General features: G+C 51.6%; 3 protein-coding genes and 2 non-coding genes across 5 annotated transcripts; all 5 read right to left on the bottom strand.

The window, feature by feature from the left end:
- Positions 1 to 9,112: 9,112 nt before the first annotated feature.
- LOC133928302 (esterase PIR7B-like) lies at positions 9,113 to 10,528 on the bottom strand. The gene is made up of 3 exons (XM_062374570.1): positions 9,973 to 10,528; positions 9,633 to 9,779; positions 9,113 to 9,519 (listed from the first exon to the last, which is right to left on the bottom strand). Exons 1-3 carry the CDS (start codon positions 10,336 to 10,338, stop codon positions 9,232 to 9,234), a joined length of 801 nt encoding a protein of 266 aa, XP_062230554.1. The 5' UTR covers positions 10,339 to 10,528; the 3' UTR covers positions 9,113 to 9,231.
- A 151-nt stretch (positions 10,529 to 10,679) lies between these two features.
- LOC133928312 (probable esterase PIR7A) lies at positions 10,680 to 12,348 on the bottom strand. The gene is made up of 3 exons (XM_062374582.1): positions 11,698 to 12,348; positions 11,396 to 11,533; positions 10,680 to 11,126 (listed from the first exon to the last, which is right to left on the bottom strand). The coding sequence occupies exons 1-3, from the start codon at positions 12,067 to 12,069 to the stop codon at positions 10,839 to 10,841; spliced, it is 798 nt and encodes a 265-aa protein (XP_062230566.1). The 5' UTR covers positions 12,070 to 12,348; the 3' UTR covers positions 10,680 to 10,838.
- Positions 12,349 to 12,807: 459 nt separating this feature from the next.
- Positions 12,808 to 12,915, bottom strand: LOC133891515 (small nucleolar RNA snoR100). Its single transcript, XR_009904236.1, has one exon. It is a non-coding gene; the product is annotated as a small nucleolar RNA snoR100 (small nucleolar RNA).
- A 212-nt stretch (positions 12,916 to 13,127) lies between these two features.
- On the bottom strand, positions 13,128 to 13,215 carry LOC133891294 (small nucleolar RNA R41). Its single transcript, XR_009904173.1, has one exon. It is a non-coding gene; the product is annotated as a small nucleolar RNA R41 (small nucleolar RNA).
- LOC133928293 (protein indeterminate-domain 12-like) lies at positions 13,174 to 17,150 on the bottom strand. The gene is made up of 3 exons (XM_062374558.1): positions 16,630 to 17,150; positions 15,354 to 15,762; positions 13,174 to 14,303 (listed from the first exon to the last, which is right to left on the bottom strand). The coding sequence occupies exons 1-3, from the start codon at positions 16,907 to 16,909 to the stop codon at positions 13,535 to 13,537; spliced, it is 1,458 nt and encodes a 485-aa protein (XP_062230542.1). The 5' UTR covers positions 16,910 to 17,150; the 3' UTR covers positions 13,174 to 13,534.
- Positions 17,151 to 17,946: the final 796 nt, after the last annotated feature.

Consider the following 17,946-nt stretch of genomic DNA (forward strand, 5'->3'; position numbering starts at 1 on the left):
TGGTTTTGAAGGTGAAGCCCATCCACGTCTAAGCTTTTCTTGCTTGCAAGCTTTTCGCTTTATCTGGTCCAACAGAAAATCCTTGCCAGTTGATTGCTACTATTTCCCAGAATTGCAATCATTGTGCCTCGTACCGCAAAGCAAGACCCTTACCACGGCTCCAGAGACATGCATCATGTTTTAGGGTGTTCATTTCAGAACTGCGTGCTTTACATACCATTAGCAAACAACTAGTTCTCCCTTTGCTAGTTTAGCATATGACTCACGTTGCGGTGATTGAGTTAGATGCTATCGTTTCTTTTATGTCAAGGGCTGCTGAGGGGAATTGAGAACTATTTCTGGTTTGTGTTACTGTGATGGATCCAAACTCCAAATTTAACATTTATATTTATATTAATGGAAGTGTACTCGAGACCGCGAGCGGTGCCTCCCTGAACACCCAAGTATCCCAAGAACCCACTAAAAGAAATTCCAGGAGAGAGTGCTCGGGACTGCGTGCAGCAGCACTCGATCCCCTGAGGATCCGTACAAGCGTGCACGGGAAAGAGTGCTCGAGCACTCGTTCACCTCCCGAGCACTCAGTTCCCCGAGGACCAAGAAAGGGTATTCCCGGGAGGGAGTGCTCGGAGAGTTGAACAGTACTCCCGAGCACTCGGTTCCCTGACGACTCAAAAAGCCCCCTGACAGTGGTCTCGACAGGGGTCCGCTGATGAGGTGTTGGCCAGTCAGAGGGCTGAGGCCGTATTTAAAAGCGCGTATGACATGTCACCTCCAACTACTCCCGCCACGTCCGGCGTCAGTTCCTGCCATATTTTTTGCAGGGGGCGTGGGGTCATTAAATGCATGGGTCCCATCCCGTGCCATCCGGTCCGTCTCGGGATAACATCGTGAGCGCCGAGGCGTTTCGTCTGCCGCGCTACTGTAACAGGAGAACAAGACAGGGCGAGCACGCCGGGTCGCTCTGTGGCTGCCCGGTGGGCCCTCTCCACAACGCTCGTTGCTAAGGCATTTATGGTGACGGACGACGAGGCGTGGGTCGCGTTTTTTCATCCCCGGTCACTTCGCACAAAGGCTATGATGATGCTCTTTCCATTTATGGTGTTGCGGAACTCATGCCCCACCCCTCCCGTTCGGGGCACGCTACTGCCGGCGGGTATTTAAGGCCGCCAGCAGGAGAAAGAAGGAAGAAGAGAAGAAGAGAAGAAGGAAGAAGAGAGAAGAGAGTGAGCTCTAGGGCAAAGTTACTCCTGGTGAAGCATTGAAGCCTCTGAGCAAGCTTGACAAGTTAGATGATCCTTGAGAAGTTTCGGAGGTAGCAAAGAGAAGAGCAGACCGAGGAACAAGGAGCCCCAGACTCTAAGATAAGACAGACATTCTTGTAGCCATCCGCATCCTTAAGGGGCATCCTCAAGGCATCTATAGTATCCATACAGGAGTAGTGTGTTACGCCTCTGCGCGGCCCAGACCTGTCTAAACGCCGGCACATTTACTCCGTTCTGCATTAGATCATTCTGCCTCACCGGCCAACGCACTCATACCTGTTTATTTCTCCGGCGAACATATTCAGGATCATCGCCCCAGCTGAATCTCTAAAAAGGTCCTGCGACAGGAGTTAACCCTCCGACAGCTGGCGCGCCAGGTAGTGGAAAAGCATCCCTGAATTTGTTTGTTTGTTTTCTTCTGCAGAAATGGAGCCCCTCGCACAAGAGGTCCCAGTTGCTGCTACGTTCCAACAGCAGCCGCGATCTGCACGCACGGCGTGTCCCTCCCAAGGGGACCAGGGCGCTGGGCCCAGCAGGGCCGCCGCCGCCGCCGTTGCCGGTGCACCATCCAACCCCTAGCGGGTGGACGAAACTCTTGCCGCCAGGTCCGCGTCTGGACAGCGTCAGACGCCTCTCCGGCGTAGGCTCGCCTTCAGCGAGGCCAGCCCCGGGAGCGCGCTGCTTCCGGCATCCGCCTGTCCAGGCGGCGAGGGAAACCTCGGAGGGCCGCTGGCTCCAGGAAGTCGCCGCCCTGGTCGGCACGGCCCGCCGCCAGGTGCTAGCCAAAAGTTCCCGCGGCACCATCCAGCGCGGCGCCGCCAGAACCGGCCCATCGTCGGGTAACGTTCGCTCTGGCCGGGGGCCCCCAGGCGGAGCACCACCCCCCTGGTCACTTCCGGAACCCAGGATCTCCGCTTACACCTCAACGAGCAGAGGGGCATCGAAGACGCCCGCGTCACTCTCGAGCGCCAGCGGGAGACCCGGCAGGAGGCTGAAGTCGAGGACCAGGCCTCCTCCTTGCCGGCCCTTGTTCGCCGGGGCTCCCCAGCTTGCTGGCGTTCACCGCCCAAGGGCGCCGCCCGCGCCGTAGGGTACGGCACCGGTTGCCGTACTTTCACCAGTGACCTCCGCCGGGTCAAATGGCCCACCAAGTTCCGCCCTGAGCTGCCGGAGAAGTACGACGGGTCCATCGATCCCATCGAGTTCCTCCAGATATACACCACCGCTGTCCAGGCGGTTGGTGGCAGCGAAAAGGTAATGGCTAACTACTTTCATGTTGCCTCGAGGGGCTCCGCCCGCTCTTGGCTTATGAACTTACCCCCATGGTCTATCAACTCCTAGGATGATCTTTGCCACCAGTTCGTGGCTAATTTTCAGGGCACATTTACACGCCTCGGCCTGGAGTGCAACCTCCACGCTGTCAAGCAGCAGGAGGGGGGGACGTTGTGGCGCTTTATACAACGCTTCAGCCAGATCCGCAACACCATCCCGCGGATAACCTCCCATACTGTCATTATCGCTTTCCGGTAGGGCGTCCGCGACGAGCGGATGCTCGAGAAGCTAGGCACGCACGAGGTTGAAACCACCGTGGAACTTTTCGTGCTGGACGACAAGTGCGCTAAGGCGGCGGAAGCTCGGGCTTGGCACGTTCCGCGCCCTGAGCACCACGTCGCCAATCAACCAGGTCCTTCCCGCTCCGACAGGCAGGGAAAGAAAAAGAGAAGGAGGCGCGAGGCTGCAAAAGATGGGCAGTCGCTCCCCAACCCGTGGAACATCGATCACCTGCGCAAGTTCTTCCCGTAGATGGCCATGTTTGCAGGCTCAGGTTAACCAGGCTGGGGGCTTCCCCTCCCCCCCCCCCCCCCCGGCCCAAATTGACCGGGGGCTACCACTAACCGGGTAAGTCACCCAGTCTTATAAAAATTGTCAATACAACATGTATATCGATGTGGTTTCCTTATGTCAAATTTCTCTTTCTGGATCTCGTATGTTTAATCTGTCTGGTGAGATGCTCGATTGTGTAAGAAAAGTTTGCTCTCTCATTTTCCCTGTTGATAAAAGAATCCCGATCGGTATGCATGCGGGCAGTTGCCGCTGACTTACGTCTGTTATGGTAGGCTGTGGTATTCGGTATCGTGGCAGGCTCCCGGGCACTACCGAGTTCCTGGGGTTCTTGGATAATCCTATCGCTCGAGCCGCTCGAGTAGTCCGGAGCTCAGGCTCCAGGGGCGGGCTGTCAGTGCTCAGTCTGGTCTGTCATACCCGGACGCCACCGAACCATAGGACCTCTGGGTTATGCCTCTGTCTACTTTCGTTCGTCGGTGTGGGTATTCGAGAGTTCTCGGGTCGAAAACGAGAGGATTCTATAATGAGTACCGCACTAACAGAGCGCACCAAGCAAAAAATCTTTCTATCTTTCTTAAGCCACAGATCGACAATCGAAAGTAAGAGCAGCTCGACCGCGAGGGCCTCAGTGCCCAGGTCGCTGCTCGGCCTTGGGAGTCCTCGGGTGGCCCTACTGCTCGGGCATGAGTGGTCGGGATCGCCTGATCTTGGGCTCCCCATGCGCCCCCTGCTGCTCGGGCGCCCCAGTCGTGGGAATCAAGTTCCCAGGCACCCCGAGCTCAGAGCGCATGCCTCTCATGCATCGGTTGGCCGAAAGGCTGACAGCTGTCCGGTGAGTAGTTAAATTCATACAATTTTAAATTCAGCAATATATTGTTCCCGAGTGGTCCTCGGGGGCCCTCGTACTCTAATCTGTTCGGCGAGATGGTCTCCTCGCACGCAAAACCCTGCCACGTGTCCCCTTTTTCCCGGAACGACAGAACGGTCAGTAGAATGGTGTACCATATGTACGGCAGTGCCTGACCGAAGTCTTTCGTGGTGGCCGTGGTGTTCGGCCCGCTTAAAAGGCCCCGGGCACTACCGAGCCTCTAGGATTCTCGAGTTATCTCACGGCTCGAGCTGCTCGAGCGGTCGAGAGCCTAGACACTGGGGGTGGGCTGTAGGTGCTTGGTCCGGTCCGTCCTAACCTGGGCACCACCAAACCGTGAGGACTCTTGGTCGCATTCCCGCCTGCACGTGTCTCCAGTCTACTTGCTGAGTGGTCGCGTAGTGGGGAAGTGTTCACTGGTCTTGGCGTGCTCCGTGCTGGATCGATCCATCTACCGAGCAAGGAAGTTCATGCCTTTGTCTTTTGACTTAGCCGCTGTGGACTCGCAAGGGCCCGGGGGTTGAACGCGCTGAGAAGGCCTCACTGCTCGGGCAACAAGTGGTCGGGATGACTTCATTCTCGGGGAAAGAAAGGTCAGGTTCGGTCCGACTGAGTACTCCTCGGAGCATCAAGTAAAAACAGCAGAAACTTCATCAAGCACTCAGAAGAACACTCAGAGGCCCGGACCGGAGGGGCCACCATCTAAAAGCTTGCCGCGTTGCGTCAGTACTGGCTTCGGCCTCGATTGACGACGAATGGCCCATCCACAGTCTCTGGGCCATCGCCTGCCAATGGGCCTGGGAGCTGCTGTCGGTGAATCAGGAACCGGGGGTCCCCGAATCCCGAGGCCGGGTTAGCAATCCGCCACGTGGCGCCATCCCGCGGAGTTTCCCCCGTAAGGTAAAAAAGATTAAGTCCTGGGAGAGGGCGCTCGGGACCACAGTCAGTGGCCCTCGAGCACCAAAGTTCCCCGATGATCTGCGAAGTCCAAGTGCCGGGAAGAAAGTGCTCGGGAAGGTGTACGATGGCCCCCTAACACCCGAGTCCCCCGACGATCAGGAAAGCCAAGTACCGGGAGAAGCGTGCCCGGGGCCGCGAGCGGTGGCTCCCTAGGCACCATAATATCCCGAGGACCCACTGAAGGAAGTTCGGGGAGAGAGTACTCGGGGCTGCGTGCAGCAGCTCCCGAGCACTCGGTCCCCCGAGGATCCATACAAGCGTGCACGGGAGGGAGTGCTCGGGGAGGTAAATAGTACTCCCGAGCACTCGGTTCCCCAAGGACCAAGAAAGGGCATTCTCGGGAGGGAGTGCTTGGGGAGTTGAACAGTACCCCCGGTCACTTCATACGGAGGCTATGATGACGCCCTTTCTATTTATGGTATTTCGAAACTCATGCCCCACCCCTCCCGTTCGGGGCATGCTACTGCCGGCGGGTATTTAAGGCCGCCGGCAAGAAAAATAAGGAAGAAGAGAAGAAGGAAGAAGAGAGAAGAGAGTGAGCTCTAGGGCAAAGTTACTCCTGGTGAAGCATTGAAGCCTCTGAGCAAGCTCGATAAGTTAGACGATCCCTGAAAAGTTTCGGAGGTAGCAAAGAGAAGAGCAGACCGAAAAACAGGGAGCCCCAGGCTCTAAGATAAGACAGACATTCTTGTAGCTAGCCACATTCTTGAGAGACACCTGTCGGTGTATCAGGAACCGGGGGTCCCTGAGTCCTGAGGCCAGGCCAGCTATCCGCCACGTGTCACCATCCCGCGGGGTTCCCCCCACGAGGTGAGGAAAGTCTAAGTTCCGGGAGAAGGTGCCCGGGGCCACAGTCCTTGGTCCCCGAGCACCCCAGTCCCCCGATGACCCGCAAAGTCTAAGTACCGGGAAGAAAGTGCTCGGGGAGGCGCCCGGTCGCCCCCGAGCACCCTAGTCCCCCGACGATTAGAAGAGCTAGGTCCCGGGAGAGAGTGCTCGGGGGCTGCGCGCAGCAGTCCCTGGGCGCACGGTTTCCCGAGGGTCAGTATAAAAGTGCTCAGGAGAGAGTGCTTGGGGTTGCGCGTGGCAGCCCCCGGGCCCTCGGTTCCCCGAAAGATCTATAAAAAAGTGCTCGGGAGAGAGTGCTCGGGGTTGCGTGTGGCAGCCCCCGGGCTCTCGGTTCCCCGAAGGTTCGTACAAGAGTGCTCGGAAGAAAGTGCTCGGGGAGGTAAACGGTACCCCCGAGTACCCGGTGCCCCGAGGACGAGGATAAGTATTCTCGGGAGAGAGTGCTCAGGGAGGTCAACGGTACCCCCGAGCACTCGGTTCCCCGACGACCCAGAGAGGCTCCCAAGGGGCCCACCGATAAGGTGTTTGCCCGTCAGATGTCCAAGGCCGCATTGAATGAGCACGCGTGGCCTAACATATCCAACTGCTCCCGCCGCAGCGTCAGTTCCTACCATGCTTTGGCAAAGGAGCGTGGGGCTATTAATTGCATGGGTCGCGTCCCGTATCACCCGGTGTGTCTCGAGATAACATTGCCAGGATCAAGGCGTTCCGCCTGCCGCCCTGCCGTGGCAGAGGAACAAGACAGGGTGGGCACACCGGGTGCCTCTGTGGCTGCCCGGTGGGCCCTCTCAGCGGCGCCCGTTGCTAGGGCGTCCACAGTGACGAGTGACTGGACGCGCGCCGCGTTTTTCCACCGCCCCAGTCATTTCGTCCAGAGGAAATAATGACGCCTTTTTCAGTCGTGACGTCATGGAACTTGTACCCCTTCCTTCCCGTTTGGGGTATGTCGCAGCCGGCGAGTGCATAAAAGAGTCAGCACACTGGAGGACGGGTGGACTGAAAAAGAAGACGAACCCCACAACGAACCGAGCCAACAAACGAAGACATTGTGAGCAAGCCTGAGCAGAGCTCCTGCCGAGAAACAAGGAGCCTCAAGCTCTTAGTTAGACACAATATTCTTGTAACCAGATACATCCTCGGGGGACCTCCCTCAAGACAGTTATTTCATCCATACAGGAGTAGGGTATTACGTCCTCGTGCGGCCCGAACCTATCTAAACTCCGGTGCATTTATTTCTCTTTGCACTAGGTCGATCATCCCCCACCACCGGCCGTTGCATTTACATTCACTTCCATTTATTTCTCCGATGAACTTATTCAGGATCATCCCCCGGCCGAATCTCTAAAAAGGGGTCTCTCGGGATCCCTGCGATAGGAGTTAATCCTCCGAAAGTATCCTTTAGGTATTTATAGTATCCATACAGGAGTAGGGTATTACGCATCCGTGTAGTCTGAATTTGTCTAAACACCGGCGTATTTACTCCGTTCCGCATTAGATCATTCCACCCCATCGGCCAACGCACTCATACACGTTTATTTCTCCGACGAACCTAATCAAGATCACCCCCGGTCGAATCTCTAAAAAAAATATCCCGTAGAATCTCTGCGACAGGAGTTAACTCTCCAACAGCTATCACACATCCAACGGCCGCCCAGGCCAGGCCAACAAACACCCTCTGCCAGCTGATCAGCGATGCCACTTGCCGGCCTTTGCCGAGATGGAGGGGTGCTACTGCAGTTTCGAAGTTTCCTTGTGACGACAATCTCACTGTGGTTTCGAAGGTGAAGCCCATCCACGTCTAAGCTTTTCTTCCTTGCAAGCTTTTCGCTTTATCTGGTCCAACAGAAAATCCTTGCCAGTTGATTGCTACTATTTTACAGAATTGAAATATTGGCCAGTTGATTGCTACTATTTCCCAGAATTGCAATCATTGTGCCTCGTACCGCAAAGCAAGACCCTTACCACGGCTCCAGAGACATGCACTAAACAAAATTACATGCAATAAAATACCTACTTAGACCATAACTAATAAATAAATTAAATAATACAATACTTAACGATGCTGAATATTTAAATAATTAATAATGCTGATTAAATCATCAATATTGAATTCAAATAAAATAATTAATATTTAAAATTGAATTAAAATATTAATTAAAAAGGCTTACACCAATCCATCCATTATTCACGTTACATCTCATTCATAACCACCTCTTTGGTCATACAGCTGTTTGATACATACCGCTATTTTAATTAATTAAATTAAAATACTAATTAAATAGGCACACACCACTATTAATTAAAAAATAAATTTAACAAATTTTCGATGTATTATAATTTTAACCGAATCTTTCTGTTGAACTCAATGTTTGTAAATCTTCTTGATTGTTTTTTTCTTTTTCCTTACTGTTTCTCTCTTTTCTCTCGTTACACCTACCCGCTACTTACACCTCGGTGCCGGGGCTTCTCGAGGCCATCGGCCGCTGGAACTCGGCCGACTACGCCGCGTCGTCCTCGGCGAGGACGCACACACGCCTCACCGCGCCGTACCCTTCATCGCCGCATCATTCAGGAACCGTCGTGACAGCATCACCAGCGTCAGATCCTGCATTGCACCATCAGAGGAAGCAGGAAGAGTGTGACTAGACCATTTGTGTTTCAGGAACTGATGGGCATTGTTACCTACCTCAGGAGGGCTGAGCTGATCAATCTCTGTGCCAAGTACTCTGGCCATTGTTACAAGCAGACCTGCTAGCTCTGCTTGTTCTGCACATATCTGCATGAACAAGTTCTTCTCGAGCTCAATTTCTCCCTCTACAGACCGTATTACACTCTGAATTCTTGCAGGATGTCTCTTCGATCTCCATTTCTTCTCCATGAGTTTTAGCTCGTCCGTGCTACCAGCAAAACTGCAGTTGCTGATTTTCCAGGGTGGTCTTCATTTCATTTACCGACCACCCGGCAGCGATTTCCCCTTTTAATTTCTCTCTCTAGAGATCGAATCAAAGTCCGAAACTTTGCATGATGATTCTTAGATCCATCCCCCTTCTCTGTGAATTTCCGCTCGAATTTAGCTCCTCCGTGCCGCCGTCAATTGGGGATTATCAGGTATTATTGGGGTGGTCGTTATTTCGTTTACCGATCACCCCAGGTAGAAATTGGGTACAGAGTGTCGCTCTCCAGCGCTCCCCCCCCCCCCCCCGCCTAGACTTGGCGTGGAAGAACGCCGGCGAGGTATGGAAGCTTCGCAGATTGATCGTCAACCTCCAGCTTCTGCTGAGCCACTAAACTACGATAAAAGCCGAGCAAGAACTGAGAAACAAGCTGCAATTCGAACGAAACTTGAGTATTTTATTTCCACACCAATGCTCAGCGTGCGAGCTTGTATAGTTCACGACATACATATCTATATATATACTACAAGCACCAGTATTTATTTCTCCGATTCTAGTCGTATTTGTCGGCTATCTTGACCAGGACATCGCAGAGTTCCCTGGGCTTGGAGCTCATGACGGCGTGGTCGGCTTCGGCGATCTCCTCGACTTCAGTGCCGGGGCTCATCGCGACCATCCAGCGCTGCATCTCCTCGGTGCTGGAGCCGTCGGCCTTGGCGATCACGTACACCTTCTTCACCGACCCGTAGTTGCCATCCGTGAGCAGCGTCTCGTCCTTCATCAGTGGATCGCCCATGAACTGGTTGCCAGGCTTCACCAGCATTCCCGCCAGGGTCAAATCCTGCAATGCATCGCAGCAGTATTATTGATCATGTCGATGTGACGCGCGTACGTGTCAATCTTGTCCAGTAGCGACTAGGACAAGTATCAGGGAATCGAGAGGATGTTGCGTGCCTCAGCTGGACTTTGCTGGTAATACTTTTCTGCCATGAACCTTGGACCCATCCGGATTGCTACTCCTTGTCCTACACCTTGGCTGTTGTTGTTAATGGCGACCATTTCGCAGTCCATGAGTCCTTCTGAAGCAGTTCTTCTCATGAACTGCGTCATAAGAAAATAGCCAGAGAGAGAAAACATTTGTTGAGGTTGTAATACTCCAAGCATAGCATCTACAGTTAACCTTTTTACTCGAGGATAAAACTGAGCTGTAAGCGAATTTTAAAAACGATACGTTAACATGTATGTAGGGGTTACTTGTGACGTGTCAGTTTGGAATGATAGAGCACGTCCGTACCTCCTCGGTCGTGACGCCCATGTGCTTGCCAACGCACGGCAACGCCGCGGCCACGAACACGGCCGCGGCGATCTTGCGCGGGAACCTTTCCATGGCGAGCGCGAGGCTGAGCCCGCCGTGGCTGTGGCCCACGAGGACCAGCCTCTCGCCGTCCGGTGCGGCGGCGACAGCGTCGAGCAGCGGGCGCGAGTACTCCTCGAAGGAGCACACCTCGTCGAGGCGCGCCGGGTGGGCGCCCGACGCGGCGAGGTCGAGCGCGGTGACGCGGTGCCCCGCGGCCTGGAGCGAGGCGACCACCTTGTACCAGCACCACGCGCCGTGGCAGAGGCCGTGCACCAGGAGGAAATGCTTGCCGCCGCCTTCCATTGCTGTGTGTTTGGATCCGAGTTTTGCGATCGATTGCTGCGTCTGCTTCGAATTCACGGTGTTGTAGCGCAGCAGGTCTTGAGATTTATAGAGAGCTGAGATGTAAGAAATTGTCAGTGTGTTTCTTTTCCTTCAAGTTGATCATCATCTTATGGCCATGTTTCCCGCCGTCCCGTCCGCCAAATGACAGTGAATATTTTTTTTTTAAAAAAAAGGTAGATTTTTTTAAAGGAACATCGGGAACTTATGGCGCAAGAAGAAACGAACAGTCAAATGCAACTAAGAAAACGTGCCTTTGTTTGGGCCTGACTTGGATACAAGATACATCGCACCAGTGAAAATAACATCAAATGGATCAAGAACTTATTTTAGAACTCGGGTTACAAACTTGCATCGTACTTAGACAGTGCAAATAGAAGCCTGAAACGGACTATTGATAATTTCAGATTTCCCAAACGAAAAAAAAGGAATACGAGCCTTGTAGCTCAACCATCTCCAACTCAGTCGTACTTGTTGGCAATCTTGACCAGAACATGATACAGTTCCCCCGGTTTGGAAAGCATGGCCATATGATCGGCTCCAGCGATCTCCTCGACTTCCGCGCCGGGGCTTAAATCGACCATCCGGCGCTGCATCTCCTCGGTGTTGCTAGTATCAGCCTTGGCGATCACAAACACCCTCTTCACCGATCCGTAGTTGCCATACGTGAGCAGCGTCTCATCCTTCATCAGTGGGTCCTCCATGAACTGGCAGCCAGGTCTCACCAACAACTTCGCCAGTTCCAGATCCTGCCAGGAACAATTCTCATGAGCACCACGTTTCATGCCAGTTTTGGAGCTTTATTCATTGGTACATTTCCCCACACATATATTGGAAATCACATTAGTAGATTTGCCATAAAAAGGTATTTTTCACAACTTTCATCATCACATTTGTCCAGTACATGAGAATATTGGAGACCGCCGATGTCCTTAACGACACCTATTTGTGATCGGAACAAGTGCGGTAGAATTTCATAGCCTGGCCCCTGAATTTGGAGCAAAAGTAGTTTTGTTACCTCGGCTGGGCTTTGATCATACAATTTCGTCGCCAAAAAGTTGGGGCCAAGTAGAATTGCAGTTCTTGCTCCTTGTTCGGTGTTGAGAACCATCGTTTTGCTATCCATGAAGAAATCTGGTGTGATCGTCCTCATGAACTAGCATGAACAAAAGAAAATTAGATGAATGATTAAGGTGATGCACATTAATCTAGCATTCAGAAATCAAAGAAGGCGAAGATGAAATCGACTGAGTAATTGAATCAAGGCAGCGGTGATGTTAGCAATCTCGAATTGACCGAGAACCGTTTCAGGCAGCTAACCTCCTCGATGGTGATGCCCATGTGCCTGCCGACGCGCGGCATGCACGCGGCGAGGAGCACGGCCGCCGCGACCTTCCGCGGGAACCTCTCCATGGCGAGGGCGACGTTGTGCCCGCCGAGACTGTGCCCCACCAGGACCAGCCTCTCGCCGTCCGGGGCCGCGGCCACCGCGTCCAGCAGCGGCCGCGAGTAGTCCTCGAACGACGCCACCTCGTCGATGCGGGCCGGGTGGACGCCCGACGCTGCCATGTCGAGCGCGGTCACCCGGTGCCCCGCGGCGCGCAGCCTCGCCACCACCCTGTACCAGCACCACGCGCCGTGCGACAGGCCGTGCACGAGGATGAAGTGCTTGTCGCTGCTGCTCCTCTCCATTGCTGCCACTTCAGCAGGTAAACACTGTGAGTCACCGTGCAAGTTGATGGCTTCGCCGGAGCTGAGAGCTGCCACACCTCCGACGGCCGCCCAGGCGAGGCCAACAAACACCCTCTGCCAGCTGATCAGCGATGCCGCTTGCCGGCCTTTGCCGAGATGGAGGGGCGCTACTGCAGTTTTCGGAGTTTCCTTGTGACGACAGTCCCACTGTGGTTTTGAAGGTGAAGCCCATCCACGTCTAAGCTTTTCTTGCTTGCAAGCTTTTCGCTTTATCTGGTCCAACAGAAAATCCTTGCCAGTTGATTGCTACTATTTTACAGAATTGAAATATTGGCCAGTTGATTGCTGCTATTTTCCAGAATTGCAATCATTGTGCCTCGTACCGCAAAGCAAGACCCTTACCACGGCTCCAGAGACATGCATCATGTTTTAGGGTGTTCATTTCAGAACTGCGTGCTTTACATACCATTAGCAAACAACTAGTTCTCCCTTCGCTAGTTTAGCATATGACTCACGTTGCGGTGATTGAGTTAGATGCTATCGTTTCTTTTATATCAAGGGTTGCTGAGGGGAATTGAGAACTATTTCTGGCTTGTGTTACTGTGATGGATCCAAACTCCAAATTTAACATTTATATTTATATTAATGGAAGTGACCGGATAATTGTAGCCTTAACTTGTTGGTGAAAACAGAAAAAAAAAATCAATTTTTTAAATCGTAGTATTTGAGATCTGTTAGGAGTTTCGGTCAAATCCAGGCCCGCGAGATCAAAGCCCGCAGGCATCACAGCGAGCAGACATGCAGACCGTGTTCATCTCCGTACACACTACCATGCTTCCTTCCTACATTATCATCCAGAGCATCGGCTTATTGTGCACAGACCGCAGCATCTGTTCAGGGTGAAAAGAAATCAAGATGGAGAACAAGAAATTTTGGAGTTGATCAAATAATTGTAGTCAGAATTTTTGGTCAACAATTAGAAACGTAATTTCTATGGCAAAAGATCCAAAGCAAATCGTTTCTAAACCAACACAATAGACAAGAAATAGCGTACATCTTGGCAGGCTCAGAAGGATTCATTCATTGGTTTCACTCAATCAGGAGTCAGAAAATAGGTAGGTATTTTTTGGTCATCACCGCCGCCAATCGGGATCCAAAAATCAAACAGAAAATACAAAAGAGGAACCCAACCAAGATCCAAAAAACAAATAGAAAACACAAAGAGGAAACACAGAAGAACCTAGGATTTTCGGATCATGAAGCACCAATGCCACCGATTTATGATGAGACCTGAGTATTACAAGGCGAGAGGGAGGCAAGGCGGCGTCTCGTATATAAAGGGGTGACTGGTGGGTTAGGGTTTCCGGGGAACCGAGTGGTCTACATTTACTAGAATGCCCTCATCTCCTACTGGGCCGGCCCAGTTATTCTGGATTGCAATCTCCCACTGGGCTGGTACAGCCATCTAGGTCCATGGACCCATGTGAGGCCCAAATGGGCCTACGCCATTGAAGCCTCTTTGGTCGCTGACGCCCATGTAATCCACCACGCGCACGTCGTCCGGCCGCCGGTGCTCCATCTGTTGCCCGCCGTGCATCAGCGACCCGACGCCGTGCTCGCCGCCACTGTAGAGCTGGCCCGGCAAGAGCCCGCCTGCGTCGAACCCAAACAGCTGCGTCTGGCCCAAAGGCAGCCCATCACACGGCCCGAAAGGGCTCAAGGTGGAAAGATGATCGGATCCGCCCAGCATGGGTCCGAAGCCGACAGTGGAGAAGCTCGTGCCATAGCCGCTCGTGGTTGCCCCCATTTCCGCCGCCTTCTGCAGCAGCGCCGTGGCGGACATGCTCGCCGAGCCGACCGGCGGGAAGCCCGTGTTAGGATGACTAGGCCCGTCAAGGCCCATCGGACCTAGCTTGCTGCCGCTGAAGAACGAAGGCGAGGGCGCTCTTGTCGCGCCGAGGCTAGAAAGGAGCATGCAGCCGGCCATGCTGAGCGGCAGGAGCGGGTTCGCGTCGGCGGTGTCGTCGTCAGAGGTGGCGGGGAGCATCCTGAGCTGCGGGCTTTTGGTGTCCAGGCCGAAGTCGTCGTCGTCGGCCTGGGATGGCAGCGCGAGGTGGTGTGCCTGACCCTGGAGGGCCGAGGCCACCGTGGCCATGTTCATGGGCTGCGCCAGCTTGTTGTTCTCCTGGGCCAGGGCGTCGCAGAAAGCCCTGTGCGTCACGAAGCTGTCTCGCCTGCGAACCAAGGGCATTAGAAACCAAGCGAGCTAAGTGAGAATAGATGCATCAGTAACTTCTATGCACGGCGACACTGGAACGTGGCCATGCACGAGTGGTCAAATCAGTTCTCACGCCCAGTACACACCGTGTACGATGCCTACTACCGACCTAGTGTTGCCTTTTTTTTTTTGTATATAAAGACAGGAGCAGTACTGGCTGGTCATGTAACCAAGAGCAGTAGAAACCAAGCGAGCTGAGTGGGAGAATAGATGCATCAGTCTATGCACGGCGACACACTACTAGGAGCCATGAACGGATGCCTACATGAAAACATAACGCTTCCATGTACTATGTACGTCGAACCCCACGCACGTAAAATGCACATCACATGATGCTGTGGAAATTTCCCCCCTATTTACTAGTAGAAGACAAGTATTCAGATCCCAATACATTCTTGTCTCAAAGGTTAGTTTCCTCATCGAGTGTGTGTCACCGCATGTCAAGCTCTTTCACCGGTGTACGACGTGCATTGTTCTGTACGCATTGTGAGTGGTAGTTTCCCCAAGCGTGTGATGGCGATGGAGTACAGTTTGGTCGTAAAAGAGTGCGTCCGGGCACGCACGGACTTTGAGGTGAGCGCGTGGCCAAAAAATAAATCGAGCTCGGTCTTATTCCCCAGGAATTAATTTAGTAGATAGTCATTCAGTGGAATATAAGTGTTGTTTTTGTTTTAAACTTTAACTATAAATTATTTTTTATATATTTACTTTGTATGCTTGAAAATATCATAGATAAATTTGTCTCGAAAAACACTTTTATAATACTATCTTTTGCTATATTTTATCAATATATACAGCAAAAAGTAGCCGTTAAAGTTTTATTTTGGAGACCACGATGATATTCAAAATGATACTTATTTTAGACTGGAATGAGTATGATTCAACCATTCACGATCGATTTCCACTAATTTCAGCTCAATAATGAAGCTAAGCTCAAGGCCTCAAGCATGTATCAAGCATGCATCCATGGAAATGCAGGATTTGCAGATGCAGGGTATTGGTGTACCTGGAGAAGACAGTGCCGCAGTCGCACTTGTACTCGCGGGTGCCGCAGACCTTGGCGTGCGCCTTCCAGTCGGAGTGCACGGCGTAGCGCTTGGCGCAGCGTTCGCAGTTCCACTTCTTCTCGCCGTGCTTGCGGCAGTAGTGCTTCTTGATCCCCGTCAGGTCCCCCAGCGCGCGCGACGGGTTGTGGTGCACGCACGACGCCTCTGGGCACACGTACACGCGCTTCCGCGGTGGGCCGTCCGCGCCCTCGCCGCCGCGCTGCCGTAGCTTCCACGGCAGGTTGTGCCCGCGCCGGTGCAGCTGCAGGTTCTGGTCGCGCTGGAAACCCTTGTGGCAGATCTCGCACACGAACCGGTTCGTCGCCATCAGCGTCCGCGGCGACAATGCGATCACCTCAGCGCTCGGGTCTTCGTCGTCATCATCACGTACGTAGCATATCGATCGTCGCGGTACATGTGCATGCAAGCGATGCGTCAATTAGTTCACGGTATGGACTCGAACGAGATCAATGCTCAGCATCCTATACATGCAATCATGTAGTAACTTAAAAGTTATATCGATCAACTGTGTTAACTTAATCGTGGTTGAATTGAGGTAATGGCACCATTTGATAAATTCTTTTGTTTGGAATAAAAAAATATCATTTCATTTATCGACAAACCAATTACCTAGAAAAAAGTGTCAACTAAAGCTCTCTGGTTCCATTATATGTAGTATATCGATTAAAATCAAAACATGTTGAGGCTGGAGAATCATACGAGAACTTTAACTTGTCAAGAAAACCAGTTTCTTATTCTATTATATGAACGCAGGGGATCGTTTTCAACTAAAGAAGCTTGCCACTTTGCATTAAAGAATTCTCTGATAGTGTTACATGCATCTATCTATTGAACTCTAAATTCTACAAAGAAATCTCTGTCGCTCATAATGTTCAGATATTCCCTTATACAGTATGTATGTCGTCATCTTGTCATGCTAGTCTTCGGTGAAAGGGAGATTTTGACTGCTAAACAGTTACTCACTGTTGATTTCCCTATCAATAATAGCAGGCAAAGGATTGCCAAAGAACACAAAACCAAGAGAAAGAATTCAGAATTCCACCAAGCTAGCATATAAAAGTCTTCAAGAGCATACGTACGTACTAATCATTATTCGGTTCAAATGGTATACATCGTATCGTTGATTAATGCAAGTACCGAAATCAAGGATACGAATCTCTCCATTCAGCTGCAGATCTCTTTGGAGAAATCAACTAAGAAATACTGTACGCGCACCTGGTGTTCCCGGAAGGCTCCTCTTCTTCTTCGCAGCCGGCGGGGCAGGCGGCGACTCCGAGGTGCCGATGACATGCTGGAGATCACCGTCATCGTTGCCCATCTCCGGCGGGCTGCTACCCAGGAACGGCTTGATGTTGTACTGCCGCTGTTGGTGATGCAACAACTCTTCCTCCACCTCCCTGGCTGTATTGCTCACAGAAGAGAAGCTGCCAGTACACTCCCTTATTACAGCAGCTCGCGACATGGATAATAGGCAACTAACCTTGCATGCACACATGCACTAAAACACAGAATTGCAGGGCTCAACAGTTTAGCAGTAGTTTTGTTTCTTGCCTACTAGCCAAGGGAGAGACAGTGTTCTATTCTCCGGCTCAACTGCTGAAACTAGCTAGAGGAGAGGAAGAGGGTTGGTCTCATATTTTTATGTCAGTGCTGAGTGCTGACTTGAGTGCACATGATACAGTACGTATGAAGATTAATCTAGAGGGAGAGGAGCTCCACGTACGGCTAGCCGCGAGGAGTCGAGTAGAGAGAGTGTTCTGCTTCTTCTAGTTTCAATTTTATATGTGCATAGTTTGGATCTACTGGCCTTCGTTGTTTCCTCCATCGGGATCGATCAGCTGGCTACAGACAATGCTCAAAGTTTTCCTGGTATTATTATATGTAGCTTGCCATGGCAGCAACCTCTAGTCAAGTTGATCAGCTTCTTGTTGCCTTGTTTTCTTGCCTAGGGCAGCATGCCATCGTTGTCAATTGATCGGCAATAAAATTGCAATTTAAAATGCGGTTACCGATCCCCAAAACCACTCTTTCTTGAATCCACTACAGCCTTCTCTTAATTTGGTCCGAACCAATACTCAACTATTTTTTTTTTCATTAACCATGTAAAGTTCATGCTACGTATGTGCTTTGTGAAAATGGTAACTGTGGCCCTTTTTTTCCTCTCCCCAGAGCAGTTATAATATTTTTTGTGGCCACACAACTATAAATTTGAACATGACCTAGACCTATACTACCTTTTCTACATCAGCTAGTTATATCGCATTAATATTTGACAAACTAGCATGGTGTTTCGGGTTAATAGTGTGGTTAGTCTCGCTGTAATATTTTATCATAATAACTTTTGATTAAAAAATAGTCCTTTTAGCTTCTGTTATAAGATTATAGTCATTTAGTTACAAAACACATTAAATTAGAAGAAGAGATGAAAAATATGTTAGTAGCAGATAAAATTATTTAAGCTCTAAGCTTGTACTCGAATCGTATATAAATATGTTAGTGGTGATTTTATTTCAATCCAAGAATTTTGTCCTC

The sequence above is a fragment of the Phragmites australis genome, chromosome 1, assembly GCF_958298935.1.
Source record: "Phragmites australis chromosome 1, lpPhrAust1.1, whole genome shotgun sequence".
Taxonomy (NCBI): Eukaryota; Viridiplantae; Streptophyta; class Magnoliopsida; order Poales; family Poaceae; genus Phragmites; species Phragmites australis.